Here is a 20,702-nt window from a genome sequence, read left to right as displayed (position 1 = left end):
GATTACTAACCCACTTAAGATTTTAAACACATATTGTGTACACTACCCTCCAAATGTGTGATTACTGACCCACTTAAGATTTTAATCATTTATAGTGCACACTACCCTCCAAATGTGTGATTACTGACCCACCTAAGATTTGAAACATTTATAGTGTACACTACCCTCCAAATGTGTGATTACTGACACACTTAAGATTTGAAACATTTATAGTGTACACTACCCTCCAAATGTGTGATTACTGACCCACTTAAGGTTTGAAACATTTATAGTGTACACTACCATTCAAATGTGTCATTACTGACCCACTTAAGATTTGAAACATTTATAGTGCACACTACTCTCCAAATGTGTGATTACTGACCCACTTAAGATTTGAAACATTTATAGTGTACACTACCCTCCAAATGTGTGATTACTAACCCATTTAAGATTTGAAACATTTATAGTGTACACTACCCTCCAAATGTGTGATTACTAACCCACTTAAGATATTAAGCATTTAGTGTGCCTACCCTAGAAATGTGTGATTACTGACCCACTTAAGATTTTAAACATTTAAAGTGTACACTACCCTCCAAATGTGTGATTACTAACCCACTTAAGATATTAAGCATTTAGTGTGCCTACCCTAGAAATGTGTGATTACTGACTCACTTAAGATTTTAAGCATTTGTAATGTACACTAACCTCCAAATGTGTGATTACTAACCCACTTAAGATTTTAATCATTTATAGTGTACACTATCCCTGAAATGTGTGATTACTAACCCACTTAAGATTTTAATCATTTATAGTGTACACTATCCTCCAAATGTGTGATTACTAACCCACTTAAGATTTTAATCATTTATAGTGCACACTACCCTCCAAATGTGTGATTACTGACTCACTTAAGATTTTAAGCATTTATAGTGTACACTATCCTTCAAATGTATGATTACTAACCCACTTAAAATTTGAAACATTTATAGTGTACACTACCCTCCAAATGTGTGATTACTGACCCACTTAAGATATTAAGCATTTAGTGTGCCTACCCTAGAAATGTGTGATTACTGACCCACTTAAGATTTTAAACGTATATTGTGTACACTACCCTCCAAATGTGTGATTACTGACCCACTTAAGATTTTAAACGTATATTGTGTACACTACCCTCCAAATGTGTGAGTACTAACCCATTTAAGATTTGAAACATTTATAGTGTACACTACCCTCCAAATGTGTGAGTACTAACCCACTTAAGATTTTAATCATTTATAGTGCACACTACTCTCCAAATGTGTGATTACTGACCCACTTAAGATTTGAAACATTTATAGTGTACACTATCCTTCAAATGTATGATTACTAACCCATTTAATATTTGAAACATTTATAGTGTACACTACCCTCCAAATGTGTGAGTACTAACCCACTTAAGATTTTAATCATTTATAGTGCACACTACTCTCCAAATGTGTGATTACTGACCCACTTAAGATTTGAAACATTTATAGTGTACACTACCCTCCAAATGTGTGATTACTAACCCACTTAAGATATTAAGCATTTAGTGTGCCTACCCTAGAAATGTGTGATTACTGACCCACTTAAGATTTTAAATATTTAAAGTGTACACTACCCTCCAAATGTGTGATTACTAACCCACTTAAGATTTGAAACATTTAGAGTGTACACTACCCTCCAAATGTGTGATTACTAACCCACTTAAGATATTAAGCATTTAGTGTGCCTACCCTCCAAATGTGTGATTACTGACCCACTTAAGATTTTAATCATTTATAGTGTACACTATCCCTGAAATGTGTGATTACTAACCCACTTAAGATTTTAATCATTTATAGTGTACACTATCCTCCAAATGTGTGATTACTAACCCACTTAAGATTTTAATCATTTATAGTGCACACTACCCTCCAAATGTGTGATTACTAACCCACTTAAGATTTTAATCATTTATAGTGTACACTATCCCTGAAATGTGTGATTACTAACCCACTTAAGATTTTAATCATTTATAGTGTACACTATCCTCCAAATGTGTGATTACTAACCCACTTAAGATTTTAATCATTTATAGTGCACACTACCCTCCAAATGTGTGATTACTGACCCACTTAAGATATTAAGCATTTAGTGTGCCTACCCTAGAAATGTGTGATTACTGACCCACTTAAGATTTTAAACGTATATTGTGTACACTACCCTCCAAATGTGTGATTACTGACCCACTTAAGATTTTAAACGTATATTGTGTACACTACCCTCCAAATGTGTGATTACTAACCCACTTAAGATTTTAATCATTTATAGTGCACACTACTCTCCAAATGTGTGATTACTGACCCACTTAAGATTTGAAACATTTATAGTGTACACTACCCTCCAAATGTGTGATTACTAACCCACTTAAGATTTGAAACATTTATAGTGTACACTACCCTCCAAATGTGTGATTACTAACCCACTTAAGATTTGAAACATTTATAGTGTACACAACCCGCCAAATGTGTGATTACTAACCCACTTAAGATATTAAGCATTTAGTGTGCCTACCCTAGAAATGTGTGATTACTGACCCACTTAAGATTTTAAACATTTAAAGTGTACACTACCCTCCAAATGTATGATTACTAACCCACTTAAGATATTAAGCATTTAGTGTGCCTACCCTAGAAATGTGTGATTACTGTCCCACTTAAGATTTTAAACACATATTGTGTACACTACTCTCCAAATGTGTGATTACTAACCCACTTAAGATTTGAAACATTTATAGTGTACACTACCCTCCAAATGTGTGATTACTGACCCACCTAAGATTTGAAACATTTATAGTGTATACTACCCTCCAAATGTGTGATTACTAACCCACTTAAGATATTAATCATTTAGTGTGCCTACCCTAATAATGTGTGATTACTGACTCACTTAAGATTTTAAGCATTTAAAGTGTACACTACCCTCCAAATGTGTGATTACTAACCCACTTAAGATATTAAGCATTTAGTGTGCCTACCCTCCAAAAGTGTGATTACTGACCCACTTAAGATTTTAAACACGTATTGTGTACACTACCCTCCAAATGTGTGATTACTAACCCACTTAAGATTTTAAACACATATTGTGTACACTACCCTCCAAATGTGTGATTACTGACCCACTTAAGATTTTAATCATTTATAGTGCACACTACCCTCCAAATGTGTGATTACTGACCCACCTAAGATTTGAAACATTTATAGTGTACACTACCCTCCAAATGTGTGATTACTGACACACTTAAGATTTGAAACATTTATAGTGTACACTACCCTCCAAATGTGTGATTACTGACCCACTTAAGGTTTGAAACATTTATAGTGTACACTACCATTCAAATGTGTCATTACTGACCCACTTAAGATTTGAAACATTTATAGTGCACACTACTCTCCAAATGTGTGATTACTGACTCACTTAAGATTTGAAACATTTATAGTGTACACTACCCTCCAAATGTGTGATTACTAACCCATTTAAGATTTGAAACATTTATAGTGTACACTACCCTCCAAATGTGTGATTACTAACCCACTTAAGATATTAAGCATTTAGTGTGCCTACCCTAGAAATGTGTGATTACTGACCCACTTAAGATTTTAAACATTTAAAGTGTACACTACCCTCCAAATGTGTGATTACTAACCCACTTAAGATATTAAGCATTTAGTGTGCCTACCCTAGAAATGTGTGATTACTGACTCACTTAAGATTTTAAGCATTTATAGTGTACACTATCCTTCAAATGTGTGATTACTGACCCACCTAAGATTTTAAACACATATTGTGTACACTACCCTCCAAATGTGTGATTACTAACCCACTTAAGTTTTTAAACACGTATTGTGTACACTGCCCTCCAAATGTGTGATTACTGACCCACTTAAGATTTTAATCATTTGTAATGTACACTAACCTCCAAATGTGTGATTACTAACCCACTTAAGATTTTAATCATTTATAGTGTACACTATCCCTGAAATGTGTGATTACTAACCCACTTAAGATTTTAATCATTTATAGTGTACACTATCCTCCAAATGTGTGATTACTAACCCACTTAAGATTTTAATCATTTATAGTGCTCACTACCCTCCAAATGTGTGATTACTGACTCACTTAAGATTTTAAGCATTTATAGTGTACACTATCCTTCAAATGTATGATTACTAACCCACTTAAAATTTGAAACATTTATAGTGTACACTACCCTCCAAATGTGTGATTACTGACCCACTTAAGATATTAAGCATTTAGTGTGCCTACCCTAGAAATGTGTGATTACTGACCCACTTAAGATTTTAAACGTATATTGTGTACACTACCCTCCAAATGTGTGATTACTGACCCACTTAAGATTTTAAACGTATATTGTGTACACTACCCTCCAAATGTGTGAGTACTAACCCACTTAAGATTTTAATCATTTATAGTGCACACTACTCTCCCAATGTGTGATTACTGACCCACTTAAGATTTGAAACATTTATAGTGTACACTACCCTCCAAATGTGTGATTACTAACCCACTTAAGATATTAAGCATTTAGTGTGCCTACCCTAGAAATGTGTGATTACTGACCCACTTAAGATTTTAAATATTTAAAGTGTACACTACCCTCCAAATGTGTGATTACTAACCCACTTAAGATATTAAGCATTTAGTGTGCCTACCCTAGAAATGTGTGATTACTGTCCCACTTAAGATTTTAAACACATATTGTGTACACTACTCTCTAAATGTGTGATTACTAACCCACTTAAGATTTGAAACATTTATAGTGTACACTACCCTCCAAATGTGTGATTACTGACCCACCTAAGATTTAAAACATTTATAGTGTATACTACCCTCCAAATGTGTGATTACTAACCCACTTAAGATATTAAGCATTTAGTGTGCCTACCCTCCAAATGTGTGATTACTGACCCACTTAAGATTTTAATCATTTATAGTGTACACTATCCCTGAAATGTGTGATTACTAACCCACTTAAGATTTTAATCATTTATAGTGTACACTATCCTCCAAATGTGTGATTACTAACCCACTTAAGATTTTAATCATTTATAGTGCACACTACCCTCCAAATGTGTGATTACTAACCCACTTAAGATTTTAATCATTTATAGTGTACACTATCCCTGAAATGTGTGATTACTAACCCACTTAAGATTTTAATCATTTATAGTGTACACTATCCTCCAAATGTGTGATTACTAACCCACTTAAGATTTTAATCATTTATAGTGCACACTACCCTCCAAATGTGTGATTACTGACCCACTTAAGATATTAAGCATTTAGTGTGCCTACCCTAGAAATGTGTGATTACTGACCCACTTAAGATTTTAAACGTTATTGTGTACACTACTCTCCAAATGTGTGATTACTGACCCACTTAAGATTTGAAACATTTATAGTGTACACTACCCTCCAAATGTGTGATTACTAACCCACTTAAGATTTGAAACATTTATAGTGTACACTACCCTCCAAATGTGTGATTACTAACCCACTTAAGATTTGAAACATTTATAGTGTACACTACCCGCCAAATGTGTGATTACTAACCCACTTAAGATATTAAGCATTTAGTGTGCCTACCCTAGAAATGTGTGATTACTGACCCACTTAAGATTTTAAACATTTAAAGTGTACACTACCCTCCAAATGTATGATTACTAACCCACTTAAGATATTAAGCATTTAGTGTGCCTACCCTAGAAATGTGTGATTACTGTCCCACTTAAGATTTTAAACACATATTGTGTACACTACTCTCCAAATGTGTGATTACTAACCCACTTAAGATTTGAAACATTTATAGTGTACACTACCCTCCAAATGTGTGATTACTGACCCACCTAAGATTTGAAACATTTATAGTGTATACTACCCTCCAAATGTGTGATTACTAACCCACTTAAGATATTAATCATTTAGTGTGCCTACCCTAGAAATGTGTGATTACTGACTCACTTAAGATTTTAAGCATTTAAAGTGTACACTACCCTCCAAATGTGTGATTACTAACCCACTTAAGATATTAAGCATTTATAGTGCACACTACCCTCCAAATGTGTGATTACTGACCCACTTAAGATATTAAGCATTTAGTGTGCCTACCCTAGAAATGTGTGATTACTGACCCACTTAAGATTTTAAACGTATATTGTGCACACTACTCTCCAAATGTGTGATTACTGACCCACTTAAGATTTGAAACATTTATAGTGTACACTACCCTCCAAATGTGTGATTACTAACCCACTTAAGATTTGAAACATTTATAGTGTACACTACCCTCCAAATGTGTGATTACTAACCCACTTAAGATTTGAAACATTTATAGTGTACACTACCCGCCAAATGTGTGATTACTAACCCACTTAAGATATTAAGCATTTAGTGTGCCTACCCTAGAAATGTGTGATTACTGACCCACTTAAGATTTTAAACATTTAAAGTGTACACTACCCTCCAAATGTATGATTACTAACCCACTTAAGATATTAAGCATTTAGTGTGCCTACCCTAGAAATGTGTGATTACTGTCCCACTTAAGATTTTAAACACATATTGTGTACACTACTCTCCAAATGTGTGATTACTAACCCACTTAAGATTTGAAACATTTATAGTGTACACTACCCTCCAAATGTGTGATTACTGACCCACCTAAGATTTGAAACATTTATAGTGTATACTACCCTCCAAATGTGTGATTACTAACCCACTTAAGATATTAATCATTTAGTGTGCCTACCCTAGAAATGTGTGATTACTGACTCACTTAAGATTTTAAGCATTTAAAGTGTACACTACCCTCCAAATGTGTGATTACTAACCCACTTAAGATATTAAGCATTTAGTGTGCCTACTTTCCAAAAGTGTGATTACTGACCCACTTAAGATTTTAAACACATATTGTGTACACTACCCTCCAAATGTGTGATTACTGACCCACTTAAGATTTTAATCATTTATAGTGCACACTACCCTCCAAATGTGTGATTACTGACCCACCTAAGATTTGAAACATTTATAGTGTACACTACCCTCCAAATGTGTGATTACTGACACACTTAAGATTTGAAACATTTATAGTGTACACTACCCTCCAAATGTGTGATTACTGACCCACTTAAGGTTTGAAACATTTATAGTGTACACTACCATTCAAATGTGTCATTACTGACCCACTTAAGATTTGAAACATTTATAGTGCACACTACTCTCCAAATGTGTGATTACTGACCCACTTAAGATTTGAAACATTTATAGTGTACACTACCCTCCAAATGTGTGATTACTAACCCATTTAAGATTTGAAACATTTATAGTGTACACTACCCTCCAAATGTGTGATTACTAACCCACTTAAGATATTAAGCATTTAGTATGCCTACCCTAGAAATGTGTGATTACTGACCCACTTAAGATTTTAAACATTTAAAGTGTACACTACCCTCCAAATGTGTGATTACTAACCCACTTAAGATATTAAGCATTTAGTGTGCCTACCCTAGAAATGTGTGATTACTGTCCCACTTAAGATTTTAAACACATATTGTGTACACTACTCTCCAAATGTGTGATTACTAACCCACTTATGATTTGAAACATTTATAGTGTACACTACCCTCCAAATGTGTGATTACTGACCCACCTAAGATTTGAAACATTTATAGTGTATACTACCCTCCAAATGTGTGATTACTAACCCACTTAAGATATTAATCATTTAGTGTGCCTACCCTAGAAATGTGTGATTACTGACTCACTTAAGATTTTAAGCATTTAAAGTGTACACTACCCTCCAAATGTGTGATTACTAACCCACTTAAGATATTAAGCATTTAGTGTGCCTACCCTCCAAATGTGTGATTACTGACCCACTTAAGATTTTAAACACGTATTGTGTACACTACCCTCCAAATGTGTGATTACTAACCCACTTAAGATTTTAAACACATATTGTGTACACTACCCTCCAAATGTGTGATTACTGATCCACTTAAGATTTTAATCATTTATAGTGCACACTACCCTCCAAATGTGTGATTACTGACCCACCTAAGATTTGAAACATTTATAGTGTACACTACCCTCCAAATGTATGATTACTGACCCACTTAAGATTTCAAACATTTATAGTGTACACTACCATTCAAATGTGTCATTACTGACCCACTTAAGATTTTAAACATTTATAAGGTACACTACTCTCCAAATGTGTGATTACTGACCCACTTAAGATTTGAAACATTTATGGTGTACACTACCCTCCAAATGTGTGACTACTAACCCACTTAAGATATTAAGCATTTAGTGTGCCTACCCTAGAAATGTGTGATTACTGACCCACTTAAGATTTTTAACATTTAGTGTACACTACCCTCCAAATGTTGTATTACCGACCCACTTAAGATTTTAAGCATTTATAGTGTACACTGTCCTTCAAATGTATGATTACTAACCCACTTAAGATTTTAATCATTTATAGTGCACACTACTCTCCAAATGTGTGATTACTGACCCACTTAAGATTTGAAACATTTATAGTGTACACTACCCTCCAAATGTGTGATTACTAACCCACTTAAGATTTGAAACATTTATAGTGTACACTACCCTCCAAATGTGTGATTACTAACCCACTTAAGATATTAAGCATTTAGTGTGCCTACCCTAGAAATGTGTGATTACTGACCCACTTAAGATTTTAAACATTTAAAGTGTACACTACCCTCCAAATGTGTGATTACTAACCCACTTAAGATATTAAGCATTTAGTGTGCCTCCCTCCAAATGTGTGATTACTGACCCACTTAAGATTTTAAACACGTATTGTGTACACTACCCTCCAAATGTGTGATTACTGACCCACTTAAGATTTTAATCATTTATAGTGCACACTACCCTCCAAATGTGTGATTACTGACCCACCTAAGATTTGAAACATTTATAGTGTACACTACCCTCCAAATGTGTGATTACTGACACACTTAAGATTTGAAACATTTATAGTGTACACTACCCTCCAAATGTGTGATTACTGACCCACTTAAGGTTTGAAACATTTATAGTGTACACTACCATTCAAATGTGTCATTACTGACCCACTTAAGATTTGAAACATTTATAGTGCACACTACTCTCCAAATGTGTGATTACTGACTCACTTAAGATTTGAAACATTTATAGTGTACACTACCCTCCAAATGTGTGATTACTAACCCATTTAAGATTTGAAACATTTATAGTGTACACTACCCTCCAAATGTGTGATTACTAACCCACTTAAGATATTAAGCATTTAGTGTGCCTACCCTAGAAATGTGTGATTACTGACCCACTTAAGATTTTAAACATTTAAAGTGTACACTACCCTCCAAATGTGTGATTACTAACCCACTTAAGATATTAAGCATTTAGTGTGCCTACCCTAGAAATGTGTGATTACTGACTCACTTAAGATTTTAAGCATTTATAGTGTACACTATCCTTCAAATGTGTGATTACTGACCCACCTAAGATTTTAAACACATATTGTGTACACTACCCTCCAAATGTGTGATTACTAACCCACTTAAGTTTTTAAACACGTATTGTGTACACTGCCCTCCAAATGTGTGATTACTGACCCACTTAAGATTTTAATCATTTGTAATGTACACTAACCTCCAAATGTGTGATTACTAACCCACTTAAGATTTTAATCATTTATAGTGTACACTATCCCTGAAATGTGTGATTACTAACCCACTTAAGATTTTAATCATTTATAGTGTACACTATCCTCCAAATGTGTGATTACTAACCCACTTAAGATTTTAATCATTTATAGTGCACACTACCCTCCAAATGTGTGATTACTGACTCACTTAAGATTTTAAGCATTTATAGTGTACACTATCCTTCAAATGTATGATTACTAACCCACTTAAAATTTGAAACATTTATAGTGTACACTACCCTCCAAATGTGTGATTACTGACCCACTTAAGATATTAAGCATTTAGTGTGCCTACCCTAGAAATGTGTGATTACTGACCCACTTGAGATTTTAAACGTATATTGTGTACACTACCCTCCAAATGTGTGATTACTGACCCACTTAAGATTTTAAACATATATTGTGTACACTACCCTCCAAATGTGTGAGTACTAACCCACTTAAGATTTTAATCATTTATAGTGCACACTACTCTCCCAATGTGTGATTACTGACCCACTTAAGATTTGAAACATTTATAGTGTACACTACCCTCCAAATGTGTGATTACTAACCCACTTAAGATATTAAGCATTTAGTGTGCCTACCCTAGAAATGTGTGATTACTGACCCACTTAAGATTTTAAATATTTAAAGTGTACACTACCCTCCAAATGTGTGATTACTAACCCACTTAAGATATTAAGCATTTAGTGTGCCTACCCTAGAAATGTGTGATTACTGTCCCACTTAAGATTTTAAACACATATTGTGTACACTACTCTCTAAATGTGTGATTACTAACCCACTTAAGATTTGAAACATTTATAGTGTACACTACCCTCCAAATGTGTGATTACTGACCCACCTAAGATTTAAAACATTTATAGTGTATACTACCCTCCAAATGTGTGATTACTAACCCACTTAAGATATTAAGCATTTAGTGTGCCTACCCTCCAAATGTGTGATTACTGACCCACTTAAGATTTTAATCATTTATAGTGTACACTATCCCTGAAATGTGTGATTACTAACCCACTTAAGATTTTAATCATTTATAGTGTACACTATCCTCCAAATGTGTGATTACTAACCCACTTAAGATTTTAATCATTTATAGTGCACACTACCCTCCAAATGTGTGATTACTAACCCACTTAAGATTTTAATCATTTATAGTGTACACTATCCCTGAAATGTGTGATTACTAACCCACTTAAGATTTTAATCATTTATAGTGTACACTATCCTCCAAATGTGTGATTACTAACCCACTTAAGATTTTAATCATTTATAGTGCACACTACCCTCCAAATGTGTGATTACTGACCCACTTAAGATATTAAGCATTTAGTGTGCCTACCCTAGAAATGTGTGATTACTGACCCACTTAAGATTTTAAACGTATATTGTGCACACTACTCTCCAAATGTGTGATTACTGACCCACTTAAGATTTGAAACATTTATAGTGTACACTACCCTCCAAATGTGTGATTACTAACCCACTTAAGATTTGAAACATTTATAGTGTACACTACCCTCCAAATGTGTGATTACTAACCCACTTAAGATTTGAAACATTTATAGTGTACACTACCCGCCAAATGTGTGATTACTAACCCACTTAAGATATTAAGCATTTAGTGTGCCTACCCTAGAAATGTGTGATTACTGACCCACTTAAGATTTTAAACATTTAAAGTGTACACTACCCTCCAAATGTATGATTACTAACCCACTTAAGATATTAAGCATTTAGTGTGCCTACCCTAGAAATGTGTGATTACTGTCCCACTTAAGATTTGAAACATTTATATTGTACACTACCTTCCAAATGTGTGATTACTGACCCACTTAAGATTTTAAACACATATTGTGTACACTACCCTCCAAATGTGTGATTACTGACCCACTTAAGATTTTAATCATTTATAGTGCACACTACCCTCCAAATGTGTGATTACTGACCCACCTAAGATTTGAAACATTTAAAGTGTACACTACCCTCCAAATGTGTGATTACTAACCCATTTAAGATATTAAGCATTTAGTGTGCCTACCTTAGAAATGTGTGATTACTGACCCACTTAAGATTTTAAACGTATATAGTGCACACTACCCTCCAAATGTGTGATTACTGACCCACTTAAGATATTAAGCATTTAGTGTGCCTACCCTAGAAATGTGTGATTACTGACCCACTTAAGATTTTAAACGTATATTGTGCACACTACTCTCCAAATGTGTGATTACTGACCCACTTAAGATTTGAAACATTTATAGTGTACACTACCCTCCAAATGTGTGATTACTAACCCACTTAAGATTTGAAACATTTATAGTGTACACTACCCTCCAAATGTGTGATTACTAACCCACGTAAGATTTGAAACATTTATAGTGTACACTACCCGCCAAATGTGTGATTACTAACCCACTTAAGATATTAAGCATTTAGTGTGCCTACCCTAGAAATGTGTGATTACTGACCCACTTAAGATTTTAAACATTTAAAGTGTACACTACCCTCCAAATGTATGATTACTAACCCACTTAAGATATTAAGCATTTAGTGTGCCTACCCTAGAAATGTGTGATTACTGTCCCACTTAACATTTTAAACACATATTGTGTACACTACTCTCCAAATGTGTGATTACTAACCCACTTAAGATTTGAAACATTTATAGTGTACACTACCCTCCAAATGTGTGATTACTGACCCACCTAAGATTTGAAACATTTATAGTGTATACTACCCTCCAAATGTGTGATTACTAACCCACTTAAGATATTAATCATTTAGTGTGCCTACCCTAGAAATGTGTGATTACTGACTCACTTAAGATTTTAAGCATTTAAAGTGTACACTACCCTCCAAATGTGTGATTACTAACCCACTTAAGATATTAAGCATTTAGTGTGCCTACTTTCCAAAGTGTGATTACTGACCCACTTAAGATTTTAAACACATATTGTGTACACTACCCTCAAATGTGTGATTACTGACCCACTTAAGATTTTAATCATTTATAGTGCACACTACCCTCCAAATGTGTGATTACTGACCCACCTAAGATTTGAAACATTTATAGTGTACACTACCCTCCAAATGTGTGATTACTGACACACTTAAGATTTGAAACATTTATAGTGTACACTACCCTCCAAATGTGTGATTACTGACCCACTTAAGGTTTGAAACATTTATAGTGTACACTACCATTCAAATGTGTCATTACTGACCCACTTAAGATTTGAAACATTTATAGTGCACACTACTCTCCAAATGTGTGATTACTGACCCACTTAAGATTTGAAACATTTATAGTGTACACTACCCTCCAAATGTGTGATTACTAACCCATTTAAGATTTGAAACATTTATAGTGTACACTACCCTCAAATGTGTGATTACTAACCCACTTAAGATATTAAGCATTTAGTATGCCTACCCTAGAAATGTGTGATTACTGACCCACTTAAGATTTTAAACATTTAAAGTGTACACTACCCTCCAAATGTGTGATTACTAACCCACTTAAGATATTAAGCATTTAGTGTGCCTACCCTAGAAATGTGTGATTACTGTCCCACTTAAGATTTTAAACACATATTGTGTACACTACTCTCCAAATGTGTGATTACTAACCCACTTATGATTTGAAACATTTATAGTGTACACTACCCTCAAATGTGTGATTACTGACCCACCTAAGATTTGAAACATTTATAGTGTATACTACCCTCAAATGTGTGATTACTAACCCACTTAAGATATTAATCATTTAGTGTGCCTACCCTAGAAATGTGTGATTACTGACTCACTTAAGATTTTAAGCATTTAAAGTGTACACTACCCTCCAAATGTGTGATTACTAACCCACTTAAGATATTAAGCATTTAGTGTGCCTACCCTCCAAATGTGTGATTACTGACCCACTTAAGATTTTAAACACGTATTGTGTACACTACCCTCAAATGTGTGATTACTAACCCACTTAAGATTTTAAACACATATTGTGTACACTACCCTCCAAATGTGTGATTACTGATCCACTTAAGATTTTAATCATTTATAGTGCACACTACCCTCCAAATGTGTGATTACTGACCCACCTAAGATTTGAAACATTTATAGTGTACACTACCCTCCAAATGTATGATTACTGACCCACTTAAGATTTCAAACATTTATAGTGTACACTACCATTCAAATGTGTCATTACTGACCCACTTAAGATTTTAAACATTTATAAGGTACACTACTCTCCAAATGTGTGATTACTGACCCACTTAAGATTTGAAACATTTATGGTGTACACTACCCTCCAAATGTGTGACTACTAACCCACTTAAGATATTAAGCATTTAGTGTGCCTACCCTAGAAATGTGTGATTACTGACCCACTTAGATTTTTAACATTTAGTGTACACTACCCTCCAAATGTTGTATTACCGACCCACTTAAGATTTGAAACATTTATAGTGTACACTACCCTCCAAATGTGTGATTACTGACCCACCTAAGATTTAAAACATTTATAGTGTATACTACCCTCCAAATGTGTGATTACTAACCCACTTAAGATATTAAGCATTTAGTGTGCCTACCCTCCAAATGTGTGATTACTGACCCACTTAAGATTTTAATCATTTATAGTGTACACTATCCCTGAAATGTGTGATTACTAACCCACTTAAGATTTTAATCATTTATAGTGTACACTATCCTCCAAATGTGTGATTACTAACCCACTTAAGATTTTAATCATTTATAGTGCACACTACCCTCCAAATGTGTGATTACTAACCCACTTAAGATTTTAATCATTTATAGTGTACACTATCCCTGAAATGTGTGATTACTAACCCACTTAAGATTTTAATCATTTATAGTGTACACTATCCTCCAAATGTGTGATTACTAACCCACTTAAGATTTTAATCATTTATAGTGCACACTACCCTCCAAATGTGTGATTACTGACCCACTTAAGATATTAAGCATTTAGTGTGCCTACCCTAGAAATGTGTGATTACTGACCCACTTAAGATTTTAAACATTTATTGTGCACACTACTCTCCAAATGTGTGATTACTGACCCACTTAAGATTTGAAACATTTATAGTGTACACTACCCTCCAAATGTGTGATTACTAACCCACTTAAGATTTGAAACATTTATAGTGTACACTACCCTCCAAATGTGTGATTACTAACCCACTTAAGATTTGAAACATTTATAGTGTACACTACCCTCCAAATGTGTGATTACTAACCCACTTAAGATATTAAGCATTTAGTGTGCCTACCCTAGAAATGTGTGATTACTGACCCACTTAAGATTTTAAACATTTAAAGTGTACACTACCCTCCAAATGTGTGATTACTAACCCACTTAAGATATTAAGCATTTAGTGTGCCTACCCTAGAAATGTGTGATTACTGTCCCACTTAAGATTTGAAACATTTATATTGTACACTACCTTCCAAATGTGTGATTACTGACCCACTTAAGATTTTAAACACATATTGTGTACACTACCCTCAAATGTGTGATTACTGACCCACTTAAGATTTTAATCATTTATAGTGCACACTACCCTCCAAATGTGTGATTACTGACCCACCTAAGATTTGAAACATTTAAAGTGTACACTACCCTCAAATGTGTGATTACTAACCCATTTAAGATATTAAGCATTTAGTGTGCCTACCTTAGAAATGTGTGATTACTGACCCACTTAAGATTTTAAACGTATATAGTGCACACTACCCTCAAATGTGTGATTACTGACCCACTTAAGATATTAAGCATTTAGTGTGCCTACCCTAGAAATGTGTGATTACTGACCCACTTAAGATTTTAAACATTATATTGTGCACTACTCTCCAAATGTGTGATTACTGACCCACTTAAGATTTGAAACATTTATAGTGTACACTACCCTCCAAATGTGTGATTACTAACCCACTTAAGATTTGAAACATTTATAGTGTACACTACCCTCCAAATGTGTGATTACTAACCCACTTAAGATTTGAAACATTTATAGTGTACACTACCATCCAAATGTGTGATTACTAACCCACTTAAGATATTAAGCATTTAGTGTGCCTACCCTAGAAATGTGTGATTACTGACCCACTTAAGATTTTAAACATTTAAAGTGTACACTACCCTCCAAATGTATGATTACTAACCCACTTAAGATATTAAGCATTTAGTGTGCCTACCCTAGAAATGTGTGATTACTGTCCCACTTAACATTTTAAACACATATTGTGTACACTACTCTCAAATGTGTGATTACTAACCCACTTAAGATTTGAAACATTTATAGTGTACACTACCCTCCAAATGTGTGATTACTGACCCACCTAAGATTTGAAACATTTATAGTGTATACTACCCTCCAAATGTGTGATTACTAACCCACTTAAGATATTAATCATTTAGTGTGCCTACCCTAGAAATGTGTGATTACTGACTCACTTAAGATTTTAAGCATTTAAAGTGTACACTACCCTCCAAATGTGTGATTACTAACCCACTTAAGATATTAAGCATTTAGTGTGCCTACTTTCCAAAAGTGTGATTACTGACCCACTTAAGATTTTAAACACATATTGTGTACACTACCCTCAAATGTGTGATTACTGACCCACTTAAGATTTTAATCATTTATAGTGCACACTACCCTCAAATGTGTGATTACTGACCCACCTAAGATTTGAAACATTTATAGTGTACACTACCCTCCAAATGTGTGATTACTGACACACTTAAGATTTGAAACATTTATAGTGTACACTACCCTCCAAATGTGTGATTACTGACCCACTTAAGGTTTGAAACATTTATAGTGTACACTACCATTCAAATGTGTCATTACTGACCCACTTAAGATTTGAAACATTTATAGTGCACACTACTCTCCAAATGTGTGATTACTGACCCACTTAAGATTTGAAACATTTATAGTGTACACTACCCTCCAAATGTGTGATTACTAACCCATTTAAGATTTGAAACATTTATAGTGTACACTACCCTCCAAATGTGTGATTACTAACCCACTTAAGATATTAAGCATTTAGTATGCCTACCCTAGAAATGTGTGATTACTGACCCACTTAAGATTTTAAACATTTAAAGTGTACACTACCCTCCAAATGTGTGATTACTAACCCACTTAAGATATTAAGCATTTAGTGTGCCTACCCTAGAAATGTGTGATTACTGTCCCACTTAAGATTTTAAACACATATTGTGTACACTACTCTCCAAATGTGTGATTACTAACCCACTTATGATTTGAAACATTTATAGTGTACACTACCCTCCAAATGTGTGATTACTGACCCACCTAAGATTTGAAACATTTATAGTGTATACTACCCTCCAAATGTGTGATTACTAACCCACTTAAGATATTAATCATTTAGTGTGCCTACCCTAGAAATGTGTGATTACTGACTCACTTAAGATTTTAAGCATTTAAAGTGTACACTACCCTCCAAATGTGTGATTACTAACCCACTTAAGATATTAAGCATTTAGTGTGCCTACCCTCCAAATGTGTGATTACTGACCCACTTAAGATTTTAAACACATTGTGTACACTACCCTCAAATGTGTGATTACTAACCCACTTAAGATTTTAAACACATATTGTGTACACTACCCTCCAAATGTGTGATTACTGATCCACTTAAGATTTTAATCATTTATAGTGCACACTACCCTCCAAATGTGTGATTACTGACCCACCTAAGATTTGAAACATTTATAGTGTACACTACCCTCCAAATGTATGATTACTGACCCACTTAAGATTTCAAACATTTATAGTGTACACTACCATTCAAATGTGTCATTACTGACCCACTTAAGATTTTAAACATTTATAAGGTACACTACTCTCCAAATGTGTGATTACTGACCCACTTAAGATTTGAAACATTTATGGTGTACACTACCCTCCAAATGTGTGACTACTAACCCACTTAAGATATTAAGCATTTAGTGTGCCTACCCTAGAAATGTGTGATTACTGACCCACTTAGATTTTTAACATTTAGTGTACACTACCCTCCAAATGTTGTATTACCGACCCACTTAAGATTTTAAGCATTTATAGTGTACACTGTCCTTCAAATGTATGATTACTAACCCACTTAAGATTTTAATCATTTATAGTGCACACTACTCTCCAAATGTGTGATTACTGACCCACTTAAGATTTGAAACATTTATAGTGTACACTACCCTCCAAATGTGTGATTACTAACCCACTTAAGATTTGAAACATTTATAGTGTACACTACCCTCCAAATGTGTGATTACTAACCCACTTAAGATATTAAGCATTTAGTGTGCCTACCCTAGAAATGTGTGATTACTGACCCACTTATGATTTTAAACATTTAAAGTGTACACTACCCTCCAAATGTGTGATTACTAACCCACTTAAGATATTAAGCATTTAGTGTGCCTACCCAAGAAATGTGTGATTACTAACCCACTTAAGATTTGAAACATTTATATTGTACACTACCTTCCAAATGTGTGATTACTGACCCACTTAAGATTTTAAACACATATTGTGTACACTACCCTCCAAATGTGTGATTACTGACCCACTTAAGATTTTAATCATTTATAGTGCACACTACCCTCCAAATGTGTGATTACTGACCCACCTAAGATTTGAAACATTTAAAGTGTACACTACCCTCCAAATGTGTGATTACTAACCCATTTAAGATATTAAGCATTTAGTGTGCCTACCTTAGAAATGTGTGATTACTGACCCACTTAAGATTTTAAACGTATATAGTGCACACTATTCTCCAAATGTGTGATTACTAACCCACTTGAGATTTTAAAAATTTAAAGTGTACATTACTCTACAAATTTATGATTACTAATGCACTAAAGATTTTAAATGTTTATTGTGTACTCTGTCATCCAAATTTATGATTACTAATCCACTTAAGGTTTTAAATGTTTCTAGTGTAAACTAACATTGAAATCTGTGAACAGTAACCTGTTTAAGATTTTTCTACATAGCTAACATACAACTCAAAATGGGTGCTTATGCTTTGTAGAAAGTGTAGTTGATAATAAACAATTTGTTATGTATATGAAGCCAACTTTCTCTGAAGTGTGTGTGAGGTTCAAATCTCGTGATCTTGGTTGCTCATCTCCTGGAATTGTTAAATATTCCATAAAATTAAACAGAAACATGAAGAAAGACTATTGGTAGGATAGTGGTTTACAGCATACTGTATCTGTGTTGAGGGAGTGTTGGTGGAATTGTCTTGGAACCCGGGCATGGATCTGGCATAGAGATCCTGGAACAATGTAGAAACATTAGTGGTGATTAGTTGAAGAAAAGCTATAGCCTGAACACTGATTACAAGATAGAGATGTATGTATGTGAAATTCAAACTTAGCTAATCCTGGTGCAATCCATTCTCAGAACACAACAAGATGTTGTAATCAGACTTGTTGGATACTGTAAGTGTTACAGTTGGTTTATAAACACACTGATACATGTTGATAACACTAAACTTCAACTTTCCGTGCTTCTTCTAAATCTGTCCAGATATAGTCTGTTGTAGGTGATACGATATCATTGTGAATTTAAAACGGAAACTTCCAAATGTGTATTTTTTTATTATTGCGAATGGTTTGTTGCTTACTGTTTAATGTAGGTTAAAAATAATTTGTTATTGGTAGTATAAGACAGACTAATTCAATTAGAATATTGAACATAATATTTGTTTTAATGTTAGCAACAGGGTCCAGGAATAAGTCCGTTGAGACAGATGACTGTGTCTGGAAACAACATGCCTGTGTCTAGAACTCAGTCTCCTGGTTTGTCTACCTCTGTAACTTCAGTCTTATCTGGAGCTTCTCGGCTACTTAACACAACAGCAGGAATTAATATGGGTCCACGTTTCCAGTTGCCTGGAAATGCACCTTTAGAAAGTGTAAGGATATCTTTTGTGAAGTTATATATATAGGCACTGTGAACAGGTTTTGTTGAAAGTGTAAGGATATCTTTTGTGAAGTTATATATAGGCACTGTGAACAGGTTTTGTTGAAAGTGTAAGGATATCTTTTGTGAAGTTATATATATAGGCACTGTGAACAGGTTTTGTTGAAAGTGTAAGGATATCTTTTGTGAAGTTATATATAGGCACTGTGAACAGGTTTTGTTGAAAGTGTAAGGATATCTTTGTGAAGTTATATATAGGCACTGTGAACAGGTTTTGTTGAAAGTGTAAGGATATCTTTTGTGAAGTTATATATAGGCACTGTGAACAGGTTTTGTTGAAAGTGTAAGGATATCTTTTGTGAAGTTATATATAGGCACTGTGAACAGGTTTTGTTGAAAGTGTAAGGATATCTTTTGTGAAGTTATATATAGGCACTGTGAACAGGTTTTGTTGAAAGTGTAAGGATATCTTTTGTGAAGTTATATATAGGCACTGTGAACAGGTTTTGTTGAAAGTGTAAGGATATCTTTGTGAAGTTATATATAGGCACTGTGAACAGGTTTTGTTGAAAGTGTAAGGATATCTTTTGTGAAGTTATATATAGCACTGTGAACAGGTTTTGTTGAAAGTGTAAGGATATCTTTTGTGAAGTTATATATATAGGCACTGTGAACACGTTTTGTTGAAAGTGTAAGGATATCTTTTGTGAAGTTATATATAGCACTGTGAACAGGTTTTGTTGAAAGTGTAAGGATATCTTTGTGAAGTTATATATAGGCACTGTGAACACGTTTTGTTGAAAGTGTAAGGATATCTTTGTGAAGTTATATATAGGCACTGTGAACAGGTTTTGTTGAAAGTGTAAGGATATCTTTGTGAAGTTATATATAGGCACTGTGAACAGGTTTTGTTG

The 20,702-nt window shown here is 34.3% G+C and overlaps 1 protein-coding gene across 1 annotated transcript in view; it reads left to right on the top strand.

Annotated features, from left to right (window-relative positions):
- LOC143227935 (uncharacterized) overlaps positions 1 to 20,702 on the top strand; it is a 52,891-nt gene that overhangs the window by 26,622 nt on the left and 5,567 nt on the right. The window contains exon 3 of the mRNA XM_076459290.1: positions 19,583 to 19,780. Coding sequence (XP_076315405.1) covers positions 19,583 to 19,780 — 198 coding nt within the window. The remainder of the gene's footprint in view (positions 1 to 19,582; positions 19,781 to 20,702) is intronic.

The sequence above is a fragment of the Tachypleus tridentatus genome, chromosome 10 (assembly GCF_004210375.1).
Source record: "Tachypleus tridentatus isolate NWPU-2018 chromosome 10, ASM421037v1, whole genome shotgun sequence".
Lineage (NCBI taxonomy): Eukaryota > Metazoa > Arthropoda > Merostomata > Xiphosura > Limulidae > Tachypleus > Tachypleus tridentatus.
The sequence above is the reverse complement of the archived record's forward strand: the minus strand, read 5'-3'. Positions and strand labels throughout refer to the sequence as shown.